The sequence below is a fragment of the Triturus cristatus genome, chromosome 9 (assembly GCF_964204655.1).
Source record: "Triturus cristatus chromosome 9, aTriCri1.1, whole genome shotgun sequence".
In the NCBI taxonomy this organism is placed as follows: domain Eukaryota; kingdom Metazoa; phylum Chordata; class Amphibia; order Caudata; family Salamandridae; genus Triturus; species Triturus cristatus.
In genome coordinates, this window is record NC_140592.1 from 182,687,392 (window position 1) to 182,707,045 (window position 19,654).

Below are 19,654 nucleotides of genomic sequence, written 5' to 3' on the forward strand. Positions count from 1 at the left end.
AGAAATCTAAATGTGATCTGATTCTAGAAGTGTCACTGTCAGCTTTTAATTATTTATTGAGAGCACTGTATTTATTGTATTTAACCTATTTATTGCTTCACTGTATTTATTGTTCCACAGTATTTATTGTCGCACAATATTTATTGGTTTACAGTATTTATTGCCTCAGAATATTTAATTGCCTGTATGTATTGCACTTATATTTATGCCTTAATTATTTATGATCACCCCTATTTATTGAATCATTAAGCCAGTATTTATTTGACCTGCACTATTTAAAAAGCCTTGTATATTGCGATTGTGTTATTATTTATCTAATCAGCAACTAAGAGAAAAAGAAGATAAAGAGAAATATTTTCATAATTTTTACGGTGTAGAGTCGTTTTTGGAACGGATGCACGCATGGTTATTGTATGGGTATGTCGTATGCTTAGCACGGTGCCTGATTCCTGACCACTCGAGCCAAGCTACCACTGTGTATGTCCTGGAAAGACCCCGTTACCACCACCCTTCCCGGTGTGGGAGTGGAGTATTTTCTAACACCTACAATAAGAAAATCCGGAACACTAAAAAAGAATTCTTCAGAACTGAACTGGAGAACGCCAAAAATCGAGCTCGCAAGCTGTTCGACTTGGTCAAACACCAATCCAACAAACTAGCAAAAACCTCCAAAGAAACACCTGAAACCGCTAATATCAAGCGAGGATTTCTCTTACTTCTTCTGCGAAAAAATCTCTGCCCTTGGAATTGAACTTAAATCTGCAACCCCCCACCAAAATCTAAATCTGCCAGCTCCACCTCTTCTCTCAGCGTTGTCCTCCCAAACCTCACCCAAAAACCTAGCACACTGGTCCAACTTTAAAATCTATGATGATCAAACTATCTCGAGAATTCTTGCCTCCTTAAAACCAAACAATCACTTTAATGATCCTCTCCCCTCTAACTGCCTAGCTGCCGCCTCTCAGGCTATCATACCTTCCTGGACCTCAATAATCAACGCCTCCCACCTACAGGGCTCAATTCCTGATTTGCTCAAGGTTGGCCAATTTGTCCCCATTCCAAAAAAAACCAAGCTGGACCCTGCCTCCGCTGAGAACTATAGACCCATATCCAACACCCCACTCCTTGCCAAAGTTCTGGAAAAATGTGTGCAACAGCAGCTAAGCCTACACATCAACAACTTTCACCTGCTAGATGACTTCCAATCAGGTTTCATACCTGGACACAGCACGGAAACCACACTCCTCCACATTGTGGATGACGCCCTCCAAGCCCTAGACCTATATAAAACCTGTCTTCTAATCCTTCTAGACCTTTCCTCCGCCTTTGATACGGTTAACCACGAAATTCTCCTAGAACGCCTCAAACTCAGGATGGGGTTGGATGGCACCCTCCTTGAATGGTTTAGATCCTTCCTCCAAAACCGCTCACAGAGAGTCCTCATCAACGGTGATCTATCTGCCCCCTCTCCGGTCTCTGTTGGAGTCCCCCAAGGATCAACCCGCTCCCCTACCCTCTTCAACCTTTACCTTGAACCTCTCAGCGAGGTGCTTTGTGCCGCCAACATCTCCTACCTTATGTACGCCGACGATACACAGGTCTACATAAAAATCTTTTACCCTGAGGACATTTTCTCCCTAAACGAGGCCCTGAAGCTGACCGTCCATTGGCTCACCGCAAACCAGCTTAAACTCAATGCAATTAAAACTGAATTTCTTCTGCTCTCCTCACCCAAACCCAATCCAGACATCCAGGAATGGATCAAGACCATCACTACACTAAACTGCCCTCCTACCATTGTTGACTCGGCAAAATCCCTTGGAATAACTCTTGATGGCAGCCAGAATATGCATGGCCATATAAACTTGATGGCCAAAACGGCTAGATTCCACCTGAGCTACCTAAGAAACCTAAAACCCTTCCTTGATGTGTCCGACCTTAACACGTCAACCCAAGCTCTAGTCATTTCCAGACTAGAATATGGATGCTCTACTCTTGCAGGGCTACCCAATAACTCTCTGGCCCCATTGAAAGCCTGCCTCAACACCGCCACCAGACTCCTAACAGGTTCAAAAAATAATTGACCACATTTCTCCCCACCTCAAAGCTCTGAACTGGCTTCCCCTATAGGCCAGAATACAATTTAAACTGGCCTGCATTACTCACAAAGCTCTGTACTTGAATTCCCCTACATTTCTCGAACAAAAACTCGTGATATCTGGAGGAACCAGAAACTCCCGATCTGCCAAAGACCTGCTGCTGCAACTAGCAAAAAACCTACAATCGGGCCTTCTCTGGGGCCGCACCAAGAATCTGGAACTCTCTCCCACCCGCCATCAGAAGACTTCCGTCCTTGGCACACTTTAAGAAGGAAACCAAAACTTTCTTAATGGGAAAATACCTAATCTAATGAATACTTTACAATCACCTCATCGACATGTTCTACCCTCCACCGCGGCATTATCCACGGCCTCCACGGATGATACATTTTTCTGCACTCCTGGGCATCCCCCCAAGAGCTGAGACTGCGTGCCTTCTTGTATCTTGTACTTACTTGCTTTAATTTTTATCCCACATGTAGTAGCTTGGACCTCAGACGGCGTGCTCCTCCTGTATAATGTAGGTTTTTTGTATATTATATCTACCTGCCTTAATTTCTATCTCACATGTAGCTTGGACCTTAGACTGCGTGCTTCTCCTGTATATTGCATCCCTATCTCTGCCAATTTGATCCCTCCCATCCTTACGCTTTGTATTCCTCTCCCTCAATCCTGTAAAGCGCTCTTATACCCTCACGGGTCTGGTTTGCGCTCTATAAAACTATAAAATAAAAATAAACTATAAAATAAATACTAAGCCACCAGCCCTGGCATAAACCTAAGGTGAAATAGTGCATCAATCAGACCAAAAGTGGGTAATACGCGAAAGACTTGGATTCCATTGCGACTTGTCGGTTTTTAAAAACAGTGCCAAAACACCACAAAGTGGCAGCGTCACCCCAGATGTAACCACAGGTGGGTTGAGCAATTAACCGTACGATGCTCTGGAACAATGTTGGTACCCACAATGTGTACAGAGTGCTGCCAGTTCCCCAACTTGAGCCCCGGCAGATCCATATCTTTTTATGCTTTATGATCAGAAAACAAAGAAATTACTTCAGCCTATCTGGTCTGAGAGCTATTGCTCTAGTGCCCCACTAGGAGTCTTCTGACCTCTCCAGCCAGGCTAGAAGGCGCCGAACTTCACCCAGTCTCGAACATAGTGCGCCCTCTAGCAGCCCGGCCAGCAGAGGCCATTCACGCAGACCAGCACCATTCTATTTGTGCCATTCCTGACAAGCAGTTCAGTGACCCTCTTCAGGAAGTTGCTTTGCCATTATCAGGTTTTTGAAAACATAAAAAACTGCACTTGCCAATGTTCAACATGATGTATAATCGCCAACCTACAGGTTCTTATTCCTAAATAGATTAATTAATTGTGTAACAGGGACCTCCGGTGAACAAATAAGTGCGGGCAAAGCAGGTGACATGTAACAATGTTCCTTTGCCACATGCATTAGCCGACACCTCTTATCCTCCAGTTGAACCTCGACCTGCAATTTAGGTATGTAGTCCAGAGTGGGAAGCAGGCCAAATTTCATCACCATAAACTTTCTCTTGATGTTAACAGAGTATGCTGCCTCAGAATAAGGCTGCTTATTTTGGACCTCAAAGGAGTTTAGCACCAGCCCCCCTTGTGTTCGCTTGGCTAGGGCCATTTTGTCCTCCAGACGAATTGTCAGCTGAATGAATTTGTTTACTGTTTTCTTAAAAATATCTTCGCTTATGTTCGATAGCCACCGCTCACGGAGGCCAATACCATCCTGCAGATATTTTTTTATAACATCCTTTCCCTCTTTGCAGATTTATTTCAGACCATACATAGTGAGCCAAAGTTCTGTTAGGGGCATTCCTCATGTTGTGGCAATATTTTAGGAAAGGCCCTTGTTTGACTAAAGACTTTTTTTCCTGGGGGAATTCTAGTCTAATTTGAGCAGGCAATGCCGACCTTGGGAGATGAAGGATTTGTTTATAGGTCTGTATTATGAGTTTACCCAGGAGGTATGCATCATTGCCTAAAATGATCCCACTTCCATACAATATCATTGAGACCAGTTTTGATTTAGTCACCGTGATAAGGGGCGTGCGATTGTGACCCCTAAGCTTTTGGCTAGTTTGGAAGGAAAAGTTTAGAGATACTGCTTTTCCTTTAATGGCTTCATTTTGTGGGGAGTAGGATGCCCTCAAATCCAATTTGGCGCCCGGATATGTGTATGTAGATGTTTTTTAAATCTGAGACCCTTTTAGCAGCCATTTGCCCTGCTTGATAATGCGCCAGTTTAGGGAAATTACTTTTCTCTTCTTACGATTGATCTTGAGGAGGTTGTTATTAGAGTACTCAGTGAGCCGATTAATCACACTTTGCAATCCCACTCCTGTGTTATTCAATAAAACAAGTCATCTACTTAAGACGTGTTCGACATGGGTAGTCCATCAAGGCTCAGGGCATGGGACGTCACCTCATCAAGAGCCAGTTGGGGGATCTGAGCTGAACAAATTAAACATGAGTGGCGCGAGCACACCCCGTTTCAGACCAACTGAGGTTCCCACTTTGCTGGACAGGTGACTCCCATCCCCATCTTTGAGCCTGACCCCCGTCTCCATGGATAGCAGTGTTATTGCCTACAGCAGGTGTTATGGAATCCCCAGCACAGTTGTTTTCCCCACAGTTTTCATGTGGCTCGCAGTTAAAAGCCACCTTAAAGTCCACGAAACACATGAACAACGGTGTGTGTGTATCACATGCTCCTTCCATTATCATGCCCATTAGATTGGATAGAGTCCCTTGATTCTTTGTGAATGCCATCTCATTCAGGGGCAGTCTTCCGGGGTCTGATCCCCACTCAGATAGATCATTCATACAGCAACACGGTTGAAAAGCATTCGAGATTCACATCCAGCAAAGCTATCAGCTGGTATCTGCGTGGTGATGAGGTTGACCCACCCTTGATGATAATCAAGCCTCACCAGCGTTCTGGTAGATTCCCAGAGACCAGGATAGTGTAGAACATCACAGCCATATGTTTCCCCTGGATTGATGTATTTTGTTTTAATAGGGCTTGAATAATATCATTTAGGCCAGGTGCACAATTGGAACGGGAGTTCTCTATGATTTTAATTACTGTCGCTGTGGAGTATTCCAAAGTATTCAGCAAGAGCGTCATTGTCTCTGAAAGGTAGAGTTGAGGGTGAGTCGGCAGGAATTGGGCTACCTGTACTTCCTGTAAGGTGTGTCCTGAGATACTCCACCCAGGCGTCCTTGCCAATGTTCACATTGTTTGCTGCCCGCGGGCCTTTTTCAATCTCATTTATTCGCTTCCAGAACCTTCTCAGATCATTTTGCATTCAGTAGCATAGGGGCTTGGCCCATAAGGATTCATGCTTGCTTTTCTTAATGGACCATATCTCTCATTCATACCTTATACAGTCATCTCGTATTTCTTTTTAGTAAGCTCCATTATTCGGAGAGCGTGTTCTATTAATCCGCGCTCTAATAAGACGGATTCCCCTTGGTGACGTCACATCACCAGCTCCAGCACCAACAACCAACAACCTTTCACCTTCAGCAGCATCAACCTTCCTTGATATCAATACAGAACATTCTATCTATCTATGGATAAATACGGGTGCAGGCTTTCAGTGTATCGCTTTTTCTGTGCCTGCCGTTGCTCAGATATTAAGTACTTCTGCTTTAGACCAACAAGTATAGACAGATGTTACCAAGGTCACAGGTAAGGACAGTGGAAATCCTCAGAAAATATTTGAAAGCCTGCAAAAATGTTTCTAATTTTCTGTTGAAATAAAACAATAAAATGCAGAGGTAAAATGTGAGAGAAATGCTCGGAAACAGTGGTCTTAATTTTATGTCAAAATCAGTAAAAGAAACTAATCCAGACTGCATGCAATGTATTAATTTGAGTCAATATTCAGGGTCCGCGTCATGATTCTGTTCGCTGCACTATGGTGAGGCAGAAGGGGACTTTGCAATGCCGCGAGGCACCAGAACTCAGAAACGCAGGGCAGTATTTGTCTCTGTGTTTCTTAGCAGCACGTGCACTTATTCAGAGATTTTTCGACTTAAAGTATGCACTGTGGATGGAAAAAAGAAATGCGCAATCCCTTCTGCATTGACGCAGTGCCAAGAATGGGATCATTATTTGGTCCCAGATGGTTTAGAACAGCTCTAATTGAGCAATGTACTTGCTGCACTCGTTCATATTCCTCCAGACACCCACTTTGTGCACCTGAATGTCAATATTTTATGCCACCCTCAAATGTATCTCTTGTCAGCTTGTGTGGTTGGATGTCAGGGTTCGTGCCAGGGACATCTTAAGGATTCTGGGGGCCCTGGGCCAAACATATTTTGGGGGCCCCTGTTCAGAACAGCTTTGAATTTATGATCCAATTTGAGCCCCTGTTTACCACGCAGTTTCCGCTTCCTCAGCTGCGTTAGCGATCCAGTTTGCATCATAGGCATTAACCTATATATTCCCGATGTAAACGGATGCGTGCAGCTGACAGCGGTAGGATTTAGTGTTTTCTGCCCTGCTTCTAGGTTTTTATACTTTTAAAATTGTATATGTGTGGCTGAATTACTCTGTGCTTTTTAACAATTTCTCCTACCTACGCGCACTTGCACTTTACTTGATTCTGCTTGCCTACACCCCCTTAGCTGCTCCGATTCGCATCTCGCTTTTCCTCCAGTCCAGGTCCGCCACGGCTGATACACCGATTGTGCGGAGGGCTGGGGTTACTATCAGGCTCCTCACTTCCACCCATGCAGTTTCTGCTTCCTCAGCTGCGTTAGCGATCCAGTTTGCATCATAGGCATTAGCAAACGGATACGTGCAGCGGGCACGCCACTGGCCCCCAAAGGCAGGCCCGTCTGTGCCCGTCAGCATCCCGGAGGCATCTGGCACCGGCCATGCTACCCAGTTCTCCTCCGGTGAGTTTCTTCCACTATATTACAATAGGGAGAAACTGCTTAGCCTTAGGCGGCTACCATTACGTCAGTGTACAGCGGCTGATCCGAGCCTGGAGGTAGACTTTCGATGCAATAAGTGCAACTGGTCCCTCCTCAGCCCAGGAAACTTGCACCCAACATCTTTCCATAAAAGAACGGATCGACTTCAAAGCGATGACCATCTTCTTTAAAGCTTTCCACGGCTTAGGAGCCGGCTACCTAAATAAGCGTGTTAATCGCTACACAACATCTAGACCCCTAAGATCTTCCAATGCCAACCTGGCCATTATGTCTAAAATATGCCGTGCCCCCACTGGAGGCAGATCCCTCGGCTTTCTAGGTGCAAAATTGTGGAATAGACTCCCTGGGTTTCTGAGACTAACCACAGACCTACTCTCTTTCAGGAAAAACTTAAAAACCTGCCTTTTTAATAACTGATGGGTCTTTTATGCACGTTTTCCTCCCGCTGTCACTCGCCAGGATACTGTAGTCTGAGTAGCTGCACGCTTTATTAAATACACTATTTCCTTTGGTCCCTGACAGTGCAAAGGAACACTCGTCCAAATTCTAAGTACCTTAGTTATGAGGCCTTGCTTTACTTTTATGATGCCGGTGCGCACTGCAGCATAAAAAAATGTGCCATGTTGAGCCATATTTACAAAGTGACGCATCTAGGCCGATACATTATACCAGTGCCAGGTATATTGTATGCAGGGTTGGTGTTCCCCTTCAAAAAGCCTCGGAAATGGCGCATTGAAATCTATGCGAACTCAGTGCACCACTTCTAGGACTCCATTGCGTCAATATCTTACACCTGCCTCATGGCAGGTGTAAGACTGATGCATTCCCTTTCACGTGGGGCTTGCCCCATGTGAAAGGACACATTGCTGGAGTTGCGTCTATTTTCAGACACACACCAGCAATGCATCACTTTTGCGCGACAGATACGTCAGAAATACTGACGTATCTGTAACTCCTTGCGACATGATGCGTCATACAGTAAATATGACGCATCCATCATGTCGCAAGGAGGGCGCACTAAGAAGTGACGCATCCCTGTTTTCACACAGCGATGCATCACTTCTCATAAATAAGGCCCTAAATGTGTTTACATCTAATATTCAGGGATAGGTATGTGTGTTTTCAATATTGCAACAGCAGCAGCTCACCAATATTACTGCAAATAATCTCTGTGACGCCCTCCCATTTCTTATATGTTAGGCCTTGTTTTGATCTAACAGAAACTTTATGTATATTGCGTGAAACATAAACACAACATTTCTCTGCAAAATGGCTGTATTAGACTCACACATCAGGTACATAAAAAAATAAATGAAAGGAAAACAGTATTTAAAACAATCTGTTTAAGAAATATTCAAAGGTCATTAGGGCAAAACACTGGAGAACGGAGCTGACTCTGTCAGGGGGCCCCCTGAAAGGCTTGGGCCCTGGGCCAGAGCCCACTTTGCCCATGCATTAAAACGTCTCTGGTTCGTGCACCCTCCCACACCTTGCTTCACACCCCTTTCAGTGACTGTTCCCAGCTGAGTAGACACGTGTTTGCCACCTTGGCTCTGGTTAGTCCTCTTTCCTTTTGTGATGCCGCCACAGAATTTTGCTTAAAATGCTCAAAATGTGTTGGAAATCTGCAGGAAATCATGAAATCTGCTTTTCACATAAAATTCTGTGTAGCAGCCATAGGCAGAGATGGTTAGCTACAAATTGACATTATATTTCTCTAAAGGTCGGAGCAAATCTATTAAGGCTTCAATCAATCAATCAACTCGAAGAGCCAGGTCTTGAGTTGTCTCCTGAAGGTCAGCAGGTCTTCGGTTTGACATAGGTGGAGGGGGAGGGTGTTCCAGGTCTTGGCGGCGCGATGGGAGAAGGATCTGCCTCCGGAAGTAGTTCTCCGGATGCGTGGGACCGTGGCCAGGGCGTGGTCAGCGGAGCGGAGTTTCCTGTTGGGTACGTAGAAGGAGAGTCGACTGTTGAGATAGGCTGGGACGGTCTTGTGGAGTGCTTTGTGTGCGTTGATCAGGAGCTTGAAGGAGATTCTTTTGTCGACGGGAGCCAGTGCAGGTTCCTCAAGTGGAGGGTGATGTGGTCACGGCGCGGGACGTCGTGGATCAGGCGTGCAGAGGCATTCTGGATTCTCTGTAGTCTGCTGATGAGCTTGGACGAGGTTCCGGCATAGAGGGCGTTTCCGAAGGCTTCCTATCTGTCAATGCCCCACAGGTTCTGGTATACATCCACATGCGCACCAACATACTCATATTTTCACTCTGCCAACTTGCTTTAAGTCCGGCAAGGATTACAAACACACAGGGGCTTATTTACAAGCCCCTTGCGCCGCCGGTGCGTCACTTTTTATGTGGTGCGTCACTTTTTTATCGGCGCAAGAAACTTGTAAATAAGCCTCACAGTTTCCCCAAATAAAGAGGACTGGAGTTAGAATAGTAAGTTATCCTCTCCTCGAATAAGGTGTATTTATGTGCCTCTCCTGCGATGACAGGCATAGACATGCAGTTAATTTCCAGTCTGGGAATCATGGACAGAAGGGTTAACTTCAGAGGTTAGAACATAGATTGCCTTTCTATTAATTACTCTCATCCACAGGTGCTCTCTGCCAAAGGCAAGTCTGGGTTTCTTCAGGTCATGCTCGGAGGAGGTACTAGGAGAAACTGATAATCACAGACCACACCCCAATCCCTTTCAAAGTAGCAGTGTCATACTGCAAAGTAGGAATAACATCACTAAAGAATTATATGTGCATTGGATAATAACTGCTAATATATAAAGGCTAAAGATCCATATATTACCATATATTGTAAGAATACTGCAGGTCTCCAAGGAGTTCTATAACCATATAGTAGAATGAAGCTGAATGCCAAGTTCCTTTATAAGGTTATGGAACTCGAGGTGACGTGCGATATCCTTTCCATGTACAGCTGGGGGTCTTTTATCCCATATAATACATGCTCACACCATCACCATTCCCACAAACCACTTAAAACCTTGGTGCGTAACTCTATCTTATGCAAGAGAGCATGTTTGTAAACATGAGGAATACAAATTTCCTGGCCTCACGGCTAGGGCAGTCGACCTGGAGCTGGGTAACCGGGTTCGAGTCTCGGACGCACAACATTCTGTGGTTCTAGGCAAATCACTTAATCGCACCATGCCTAACAAAAAAGGAGTGTGTACTTCTGTAACTTAACTAGTGCTCATGTAAAGCACTCTGATACCTTTGGGTATAGTTTGTGCTAAACAAAACTCCACGAAAAAGAAAAAGTAACCTCTAGTGCAAAACTACACACATCAAAAACCTGTTAGATATTTGTTGTAAAAAGATATTAGAAACAGTTCAATACAAGTCAGTTAAAAAAAAGAAATTGAAGTAGCTCAGAATATGAAGAAACATGCAGAAAGATCCTAACTTTTCTATAAATATCTAAGGAATGCAAAAAATAGTCATGTTCTTTCTGCTAGTCACTGTAAGGTAGAAAATAGAGCAGAAGAAAAACACTTTCATTTTTGTTGCTTGAACCAGCTACTCCGTGAACTGACCTGCCTTTCATCTCAGCTGCTGGCTCTGGCAGCAGGCATTGTGATGTCAGAACTCGACATCAATATCTTATATTAGAACATTGGAATGTGGAGCACTCCATTGAAGACAATGGAGTGCTCCGTGCTTCTTATAATAGTCTAGTTCTGTCGAAATTAGAGACAGGCTTTTAATACAGGGATTCCAGAATACCATCTATTATAGCATCTTAGTGTGCTGCTGGGAGCAAGACTATAAAGCCATTACCAGTCATTAAAGGGATTCTACCTGAGCAGTGCTTAAAGATGGGCATTGCATAATGAAGGCCTATAATGAGATTAGAACATCCCACCACTGAGGTTAGAATGATTTAAATTAAATGGAGAGAAACAGATCAAGCTCTGGCAAAACCAATTGGTCTCTCTTTGACTTTACCAATGCAGATCTGAAGGGGGATTTGGCACATGAAGGAGAAGGCAAATACACACATGCACTCACATGGAGTGCTAATGGCATACTAAAAAATAGGGTTCTCTGACTGCAAGCAGTGAAAGGAATCAGGTTATCCAATGAAAAGGGTGGCGGAAAAGTTGTGCTTCAAGCAAGTCTTAGTTTGCTCCAGTGGTTGCAGGTGGGCCCACCAACACTCATTTTTGAGACAGGAAAACAGTGGCAAAGGGAGAAAGCAGGAATGAAAAAGAACCTGCAAGAGTGAGATACCAGGGCACACTCAGGGGCAGATTTATGTTTCCTGGCGCATCCCTGCAAATCAGCAGGGATGCGCCAGGAAAGATGCCTTTGTCACTTAATACACTCGTCTATGTCAATGGCCAATTAAACCTGACAGGACATCCCCTCTTGTTTTTAATCTTGCCTTACTATTCCAGCATAACATTTTAAGATCTAGTAAAGGCAATTGTATATCACCGTATCACTCTCCCTGCACCTCAAAAAAACCCACTCCGCTGTAATCAGGCGTTGTAGCACACCCAAGAGGCATTTGGTCGCTCGGGTTGGGACCTTATGATGAAGCATGTCAACAACTAGGTTGGTGAGTGAGGGTTCTTTTATAAACTAAGTGTTCCGCCTTTTGCCTCATTTGATGAAGTAACTTGGAATTACTCCATCTTTTGTTGTTAAGACGCAACCCAGACATTCAGCTCTGCCATCTATGTGCTCTGAAAAAGATTTTGGGCTATGGCACTTATTCTTTTACAAATTAATCCCTGGCTGCAAAGGGGGGACTAAAAGAAGGAGCAGAAGCAAAGCCATTGAATATGTCCCAAGCAAATGAGACTGACAAGAAAGCCAACCAATGATAAACAATGGGCTAACCCAAAGCCCAATCTTTGTTATATTTTATTGTATCGGAGACAATTGAAATAGAAATAGCTAAAGCTGTTGTTAAACCATACCTAAAAACAATCATTGGAATGTTGGAGAAAAAGTTCTGAACCTACCATAACTGTCCCTCTGATTCTGCGTTGTCTTCAAAGGAACTCTAAACATTCTAATGTTCTAATTACTTTTAGTTTCATTGTTATAGACCTTTGAATTCAAACAACTCGCATCAATATCCCAATCCATTCTAAATTTGCAAATGCACATTTTGTCCTAAGAAGCAACCCCGCCAGTATTTTGCATTCTGTTTAACTATTCACCTTTTGAAGTCCGGCGGGTACTGACGTGACGGAAACTCGTCGCGACATACGCCTGGATCTCACTATCACATTGTTCTGTGTTATCCTTTCGGACTCCGCTTCTACAACATTCACGTTGAGTTGGATCGTTGCTTTAAAGAAAGTAAAAAACGTTAAAGGTGTGACCACCAAAGAGTAAAAAAAAAAACATTTTCTCTAACCCTGGTTCTATTTGTCTGCAAAGAAAAACAATAAATTCTTCATTTTATTATAACTTTGAGATTTCAGATTAATGGTGTCTTGTTGGACTAAGGATGTCATAGAGCTCTGAAAAACAGTTCGATATAAAATGTTTGGACCTTCTTGTAGACCATAAGTGTTTAACACAATGTGTACATGTGTAAATTGTTAAAGTAAACGAAGCCATTTACATGTAATGATCATCATAGCTAATTTCAATCCAGTTACCATTCTGTGAAACCCTCCACGCTTTAAGTTTTGGGAGTACTTTCGGAGATGGAAAATCCTTCATAATTCTCGGCAGCAGGCCCTGTGTTGATGAAATAAGAGATTCTTTACTTCGGGCAGGGCAGAGGGGCTTTGTGTCTTGTAACTGCATACATTTATGTTCTCTTTTATTTGATGGGAGCATTTTCCCCAGTGAAGTCTTCATCTTCTTAACAAAATTATTTTTCTTTCCCTCTTGGATGTCGAAAGTTTCAAAGTCATTTTCACTGGATGAGTCGTCTTTGGGAAGCAGCACATTTTGGTTCGCTAAATTCTCGGATACAGCTCCGTGCCACCTAGAATACAAAGCAGAGTTATTAGCACACATAAAATGCAATGTAGTAATTATGCAACATCGTACGGATATCTATAGTGGGGAAGGTTCCCAGTACAGGGACCGGCAAACACACAGCAAGCCTTTACCCAAGCTTTACATCCATACACGAATATCAAGGGGAAAGAACAAATAGGAAACCATGCAATTGTCATTCTTGTAATCAAAACAAAGTTTATTTAGCATTTTGGGAAAAACCTAAAAAGGTATACATCTATAAAGGAAAATAAAACAGAGAAAGCAATCAACAATTTAAAGCAGAACTAATACCATGGCAACAACCCTGAACTCCACTCCGTTTGCGGAGTTTGTAGAGTTTTTCGCACCCCGCGGAGCCCGCGGAGTTCCCAAAAACTCTGCTCCGCACAGGGAAGTTTTTTTCTTCGCTCGCGCTTGCCAACGGTAAGTTGGTGAGCTCGAGCGAGGAAAATCCAATGCGAAACCGCATCCCTGCGAGATTTCTCAACACCAGCAGTCATGGATGGTCTCAACTGCTCGCATTGAGAAACCTTCCGTTCGCGTTGAGGAAGCTGCCACTCAAGTAGAACCTGTACTCGAGAGGCAGAAAGAAGCAGCGCCCTTTTACGCTGCACGTGATACCATTTGTGCTTATTTTACACCACGGGACAAACACATGGTGCTAAAAATCAACACAAACGGCGTGATGGAACGCACTTTACCGCTAGTAGAACTCTGTGTAGCTTGCAGAGTTTTTTTGACGCTTTGCGGAGTTCCGTGAACTCCTCCTAGGCCTACTAAATACTGTGACTGCCTTTTGACAGCTCACGATTGGCAGGTCCTTCATGCCAGATGCCTTGCTGCCTTTGTCTCGCTTGTGCTTCTTTGAAGCGCACCCGCTTCACTGTTACCGCTAAGCCCAATAATGCACTTTGCACTTCTGGTGTTACTATTCTTATTTGCTGCTCAATAACTGTTGTAAGCCTTAGTTTTGGTTGCTATTATAGTCTTCGTATAGTTTATTTTATCACTGATCTGCAGTTTGTTGTAGCTCATACCTGTTGTAACCATTATATTTTGTTCACTATTGTGACCTCATTATAGTTTATTTTTTAACACCGCTCTGCTGTTTGATGTAATTCTTATTTTATATTGTTAACACCCTGCTGCTGTTTGTCTCTGTCCAGCTTGTTTTTCCCGCCATTGCCACAGTTTTTCCCTCCGGCTTCCCACCTCTTGCTAGACCTGCCAAATGTCTCTGCCAGAATCTACTAATGGAGGCTGCAGCATGGCCACACCACTGAAGTGCCTTCGGGCCAGCCCATCAACTCCTGTCTGTGCCTGGACCGCGCTCAGCTCCAGGAACCCTGGATCTCCTGCCCCCTGCAACTACACCGCTGCTGAGCTCTTAGCCATGGACCCCAGACTCCACAACAACAACTGGTGCCGCACCTCTGCATGTACAACAGTAGGGCCTTTCTCCTGCCACCACTGTCTCTTCTTTAACACCGGAGCACCCACACAGACAACCACCACGCCTACCACGACTGTGCCTGAAAAATTCTACTGCCTCCTGCTCAACTCCTGATCACTCTGCAAACACGCCACGAGATCTGAGACAACATCACTTCCCTCACCCTGATGTTGTCATCCACACCGAGACCCGGCTCAATCCCACATCGCTATGGCCACGCTCAACTGCTACAAGATACCACACCGGGACCGCATCAAAATACGTAGACATGGAATTGCCATCGTCCACAAAACAAACAATCCACTGCACCACCGCCATGGATGACAACACCCCGATCCTGCACCAGCTCAACTTCCAACTCAAAAAAGACGGTAAAACCACCATCAAAGGCAACCTCACCTACAGATCACCAAGACCAGGCCCCAGCTTCTGCAACAACATCCCAGAATTCATTGCACCACAAGCCATTGACACCGAACAAAACATCCTCCTTATAGACCTCAGATTTCACCTCAAGGACCTGAATGACTCTAACACAACCAACCTCGTTGAAAGCTAGAACAACTTCAGCCTCACCCAACCAGTCACCAACACCACACTCAACGCAGCACAAACGCTCAACCCTATTTTTACTGCCAGCCTGTCACACTGGTCGGACCTCAGGATCGGTTTGTTGCTCAGAGGGGTCCACCTCTTGATATCCCCAAGCTTAGTAGCTGTAATGGCACAGGTCAGTGGGAGAGTCAAGCGAGGGAAGGATAGGATGGGAAAAACAGGGACGGAGACCTGAAAAAGAAAGGAACAATATAAGCACACAAGTTCACTTCCACTGGATCTAAACCTTAAGAAACAATGGCTACCAACACAGTCTCTCTACCTATAATGAAAAAGAATGACACCCGTAGAGTAAGACACTTCTACCATAAGTCGTTGATGTGAAAGTATTAATTTCTTTGTTTTGGCTTTCTAGACTCCACTATGCCTCACAGGGATAGAGCATAGTCCTATACCACTCCTTGTTACCCCTCTCTGGAATCTCGGGACCCCAACTCCACCTCTACAGACGAAGAATTTCTGACGCATAGTCTTGCTGTATTTCTGCCTTTATGGGAGTCCCCGCAAATTGACGTGCGCGCCGGGCCTCATGGGAACTGTAGTTCTGCGTGCGGCCGGCGTCATGGACTCTGCTGATCGAGGTTTAGGCTGCCGCAACGTGCTCGATACAACGCATGTGTAACACAGCCACAGAGTCAAGTGCAGTCATGTCACCGAGCTCACCTGGACAGAACACTCCATCGTCCAGTTCACCATCACAGTAGTCCCCAGCAGGCCACCAAGCAGCCAATGGACCGATGCCCTCAACAACTTAAAACACTGATACCACAACCAACCTTGAACAGAGTGCCCCAACAGAGTCGCCCCCATCAAACCCACCAAACTCAAGAGATCCACCAAATATGCCAGTTGGTACACCTCAAACTAAAAAAACGCGAAACACAACTGTAAGTGACTAGAAAGGAAATGGTGCACCAGCAAGGAGCCCACAGGCAGTACCACCTTCAAGACATCACCCAACCATTACCACCAACTCCTGAAAGAGAGTAAAAGGAATGCCCTAGCTGACCACATGGAAGTCAGCTCCAACCACAGCAAAGAACTCTTCAGTATCGTCAAGGACTTCTCCAACTCGTCAGCCAGAGAAAACATCATCACTCCTTCCCAAGAACTCTGAGAGACCTTGGCTGACTTCTTTCACGACAAGATCTTGAACATCTATGAAAACTTCGAACCACAACCGGCTGCCTTTGACAGCCTCAGGCTCCTCGCTGCCACAGATGCAAATGGCAACCACCAGGTCATCTCATGGGACCAGCTCACCACACAAAGCACCACAGCCATCATGCACTCCATCCACTCAGGAGCACCCACAGACCCCTGTCCTCAACACCTGTTTAACTTCAGAAGTAGGACTACCAGCAATGAGCTCACTTCCATCTTCAATACATTCATCACCTTGGCCACCTTCCCAGAAGAACAGAACCATGCAGAAGTAAAACTCCTCCTCAAGAAACCGTCCACTGACCCCAAAAAGCTCAAGACCAACCCGGTCCATTTCCCTGCTTCCCTTTCCCACCAAAGTCCTCAAAAAGGCCATCAGCCACCAACTCACGGAATACCTGGAGAACAATGATCTCCTGGACTCATCCAGATTCCACCCAAACCACAGCACCGAAAACACCCTGATCGCAGCCCCTGATGATATCAGAACACTCCTAGACCAGGAAGAAACAGCCACCATGATCCGCCTCGACCTCTGAGCAGCATTTGATACCATGCCCCACAAAACCCTGATCAAAAGGCTTTATCAAATCAGAATCCAAGAGGATGCTCTCAAAAGGATCACATCCTTGATCACTGGAAGAACTCTGAGAATCAGTCTACCAACATTCACCTCCGAACGCAAGAACATCATCTGCAGTGCTCCTCAAGGCTCATCCCTTAGCCCTACACTGTTCAAGGCCTACATGACCCCCCTGGCCAATATTGCCAGAAGCCTTATACTGAACATCATATCCTACGCAGCCAACCTAGCTCATCCTCTCTCTATCTGAAGACCCATCTACCACGAGGGCCAACTTCCATCTGTGCATCACCAGCATCACCGACTGGGTGCAGAACAACTGCCTCAAACTTAACACAGACAAAATGGAAGTACTGATCTTCAGGAACAACACCTCTCCTTGGAATGACTCCTGGTGGCCTGCTGAACTAGGACCGTCACCCACTCCTACAGACCATGCGCAAAACCTAGGCATCATCCTGGAGAGCAAGCTCACCATGAAAAGCCAGATCAACTCAGTCTCCTCCGCTTGCTTCTTTACTCTTCACATGCTCCGCAGATCTTCAAATGGCTTCCAGTCAGCACCAGATGTACCATTACTCAAGCCCTCATCACTAGCTGCTTGGATTATGGCAACACACTCTACGTAGATGTTACCACACACCTCCTGAGGAGACTGCAGACTATACAGATCTTAGTAGTCAAACTCATCCTTGATCTCCCCTAACAGCCCCACAACACCCCACACCTCAAGAAACTGCACTGGCACCCCATCCACAAGAGATGTCAATTCAAGATCATGACCTGCACCTACTAAGCCCTGCACAATCAAGGATCAGCATACATCAACCACTTCCTGAGCTTCCACTAACCCTTCAGACACCTGCGCTCCATCTCCCTCGCCCCCGCATACTCTGAAACAACAGTTGAGTATGCTTCTTCTCCTACCTTACTGTTAATTCCTGGAACAGTCTCCTCCACCACCTCCGGACCTCCCACTCCCTTCAGCAATTCAGAAAAGAACTCAAGACTTGGCTGTTCAACTAATTTTACCCTCAGCAGCAAGGCTCTCAGTGCCTGGATACCACTCGTGGGTGACTAGCAGCACTTTATAAATCCTGTTTGGTTGATTGATCGATCATGATAATCTGCCCCCTAAATCCGCTTCCTCCACCAAGCCTTCTGGGAAGTGTAGTTCTTTATCGGCATGGTAGGTGCGGCACGCTGGAAACCCTGACAGAAGCGTTGTGAAATTTTTAAATCCATGACTTGTGTGGCCTCGTTAATAAATTGTTAATGATGAACTATATTAACTTATTACAGTTGAGTTCTGAATCACAATGCCTGCTGCCAGAGCCAGCAGTTGAGGGGAAATGCAGATCAGGTCACAGAGCATAATTAAAGCAGCTGTTAAAAAGAACAAACAAATAAACGTTTTTGTTTTTCTGCTCAGTTTTTCTAGCTGTACTGTGACAAGCAGACAGGAGATATTTGTGGTAATGTTTATTTTTTGCCCTCCTTAGTCAAATATACAAAAGTTAGGATATTTCTGCATGTTTCTACACATTTGAAGCTACTGCACCTTTTTTAAAATGCTAACTTGTATTAAACTGATTCCAATCTCTTTTTACAACAAATATCCAGCAGCTTTTTGATGTGTTTCTTTTGCACTAGAGATTATTTTTCTATCCTTTATGTCTGCAAACATGCTCTGTCTTTCATATGAAAGAGCTACACAATCCCTGTAGATCCCTCCACCATTTCTCCCTCCAACCTTTGCCTGCTCAGGAACATACATTTTGAACAAAATATCTTACTATGGGCAACCTAGTGCAGTAACCTCCAAAGAGGACTGTGATAATTTGAAATACCATAAAGGGACCAGCAGAGCTGTTCAAACTTGCCAGCTTACTTAAAACCCTAAACTGCGCGCCTCTCTCTCACACCTCTTCATCCATCACACTGCTAAGTGCTTTATCCCATCACACGATAACTGCACCTTGGTGGTTATTGCACACTACATTGAGTGACTTTCCATGTACGATCAAAACAAAGACAACACTTTTCCTACCATACACTCTACATAGTGAAGTGTGCTACCCGTTAAGGCAGGTGCTTCAGTGTCCTAAAATTGGGAGGTAAACGCTCTATAAATGTTGCAATGCAATACAAAACAATATTCACCATTGCAGAATTCATTTGCATTTACATTCTCGTAAGCAAGTGATTTCACTTTTTTTTTTGTTTGGGGAGTTTTATATAGCACGAACTAGACCCGAGGATATCAGAGCGCTTTACATGAGCACCAGTTGCGTTACAGATGGACACATTTATTTTTAGGCAAGGGGAGATTAAGTGATTTTCCCAGAATCAAAGGATGTTGAGTGTCCATGCAGAGACTCGAACCCGGTACCCCAGCTTTGAAGTTGACCGCCCTAGCCGTGAGGCCACATCCTCCCCAACACTTCTTAGTTTCCATTAACTTGCTGTATGTGCTCCTTGGTTTAAAACTTTTGTGACAATAGTAATACATTTTGTAATTGTAATGCCATACACTACTGTGTGCCTCCCCTTGATCACATTGCATAGAATCATTCCAGGTGTGTGTATTATATTCTATATAGAAAGTGCACAAATATTTAACTCTCTGAAAGTATAGACCACAAGTATTTATGGGATAAATTACTCTGCTGTTCATTAGAAGAATATTGCAAGTCACAGAGGAGCTCCATGACCATGTAGAGGAACGAGAACGAAGTGCTATCGAACTATGAGGTGACTTACAATATCC

The 19,654-nt window shown here is 44.6% G+C and overlaps 1 protein-coding gene across 1 annotated transcript in view; it reads right to left on the reverse strand.

Annotated features, from left to right (window-relative positions):
- The window catches only part of C9H3orf49 (chromosome 9 C3orf49 homolog), a 90,079-nt gene that overhangs the window by 51,455 nt on the left and 18,970 nt on the right, over positions 1 to 19,654 (reverse strand). The window contains exons 2-3 of the mRNA XM_085624704.1: positions 12,718 to 13,052; positions 12,271 to 12,401 (exon numbers count right to left, since the gene is read on the reverse strand). Of these exons, the coding sequence (XP_085480830.1) occupies positions 12,271 to 12,401; positions 12,718 to 13,052 (466 nt within the window). The remainder of the gene's footprint in view (positions 1 to 12,270; positions 12,402 to 12,717; positions 13,053 to 19,654) is intronic.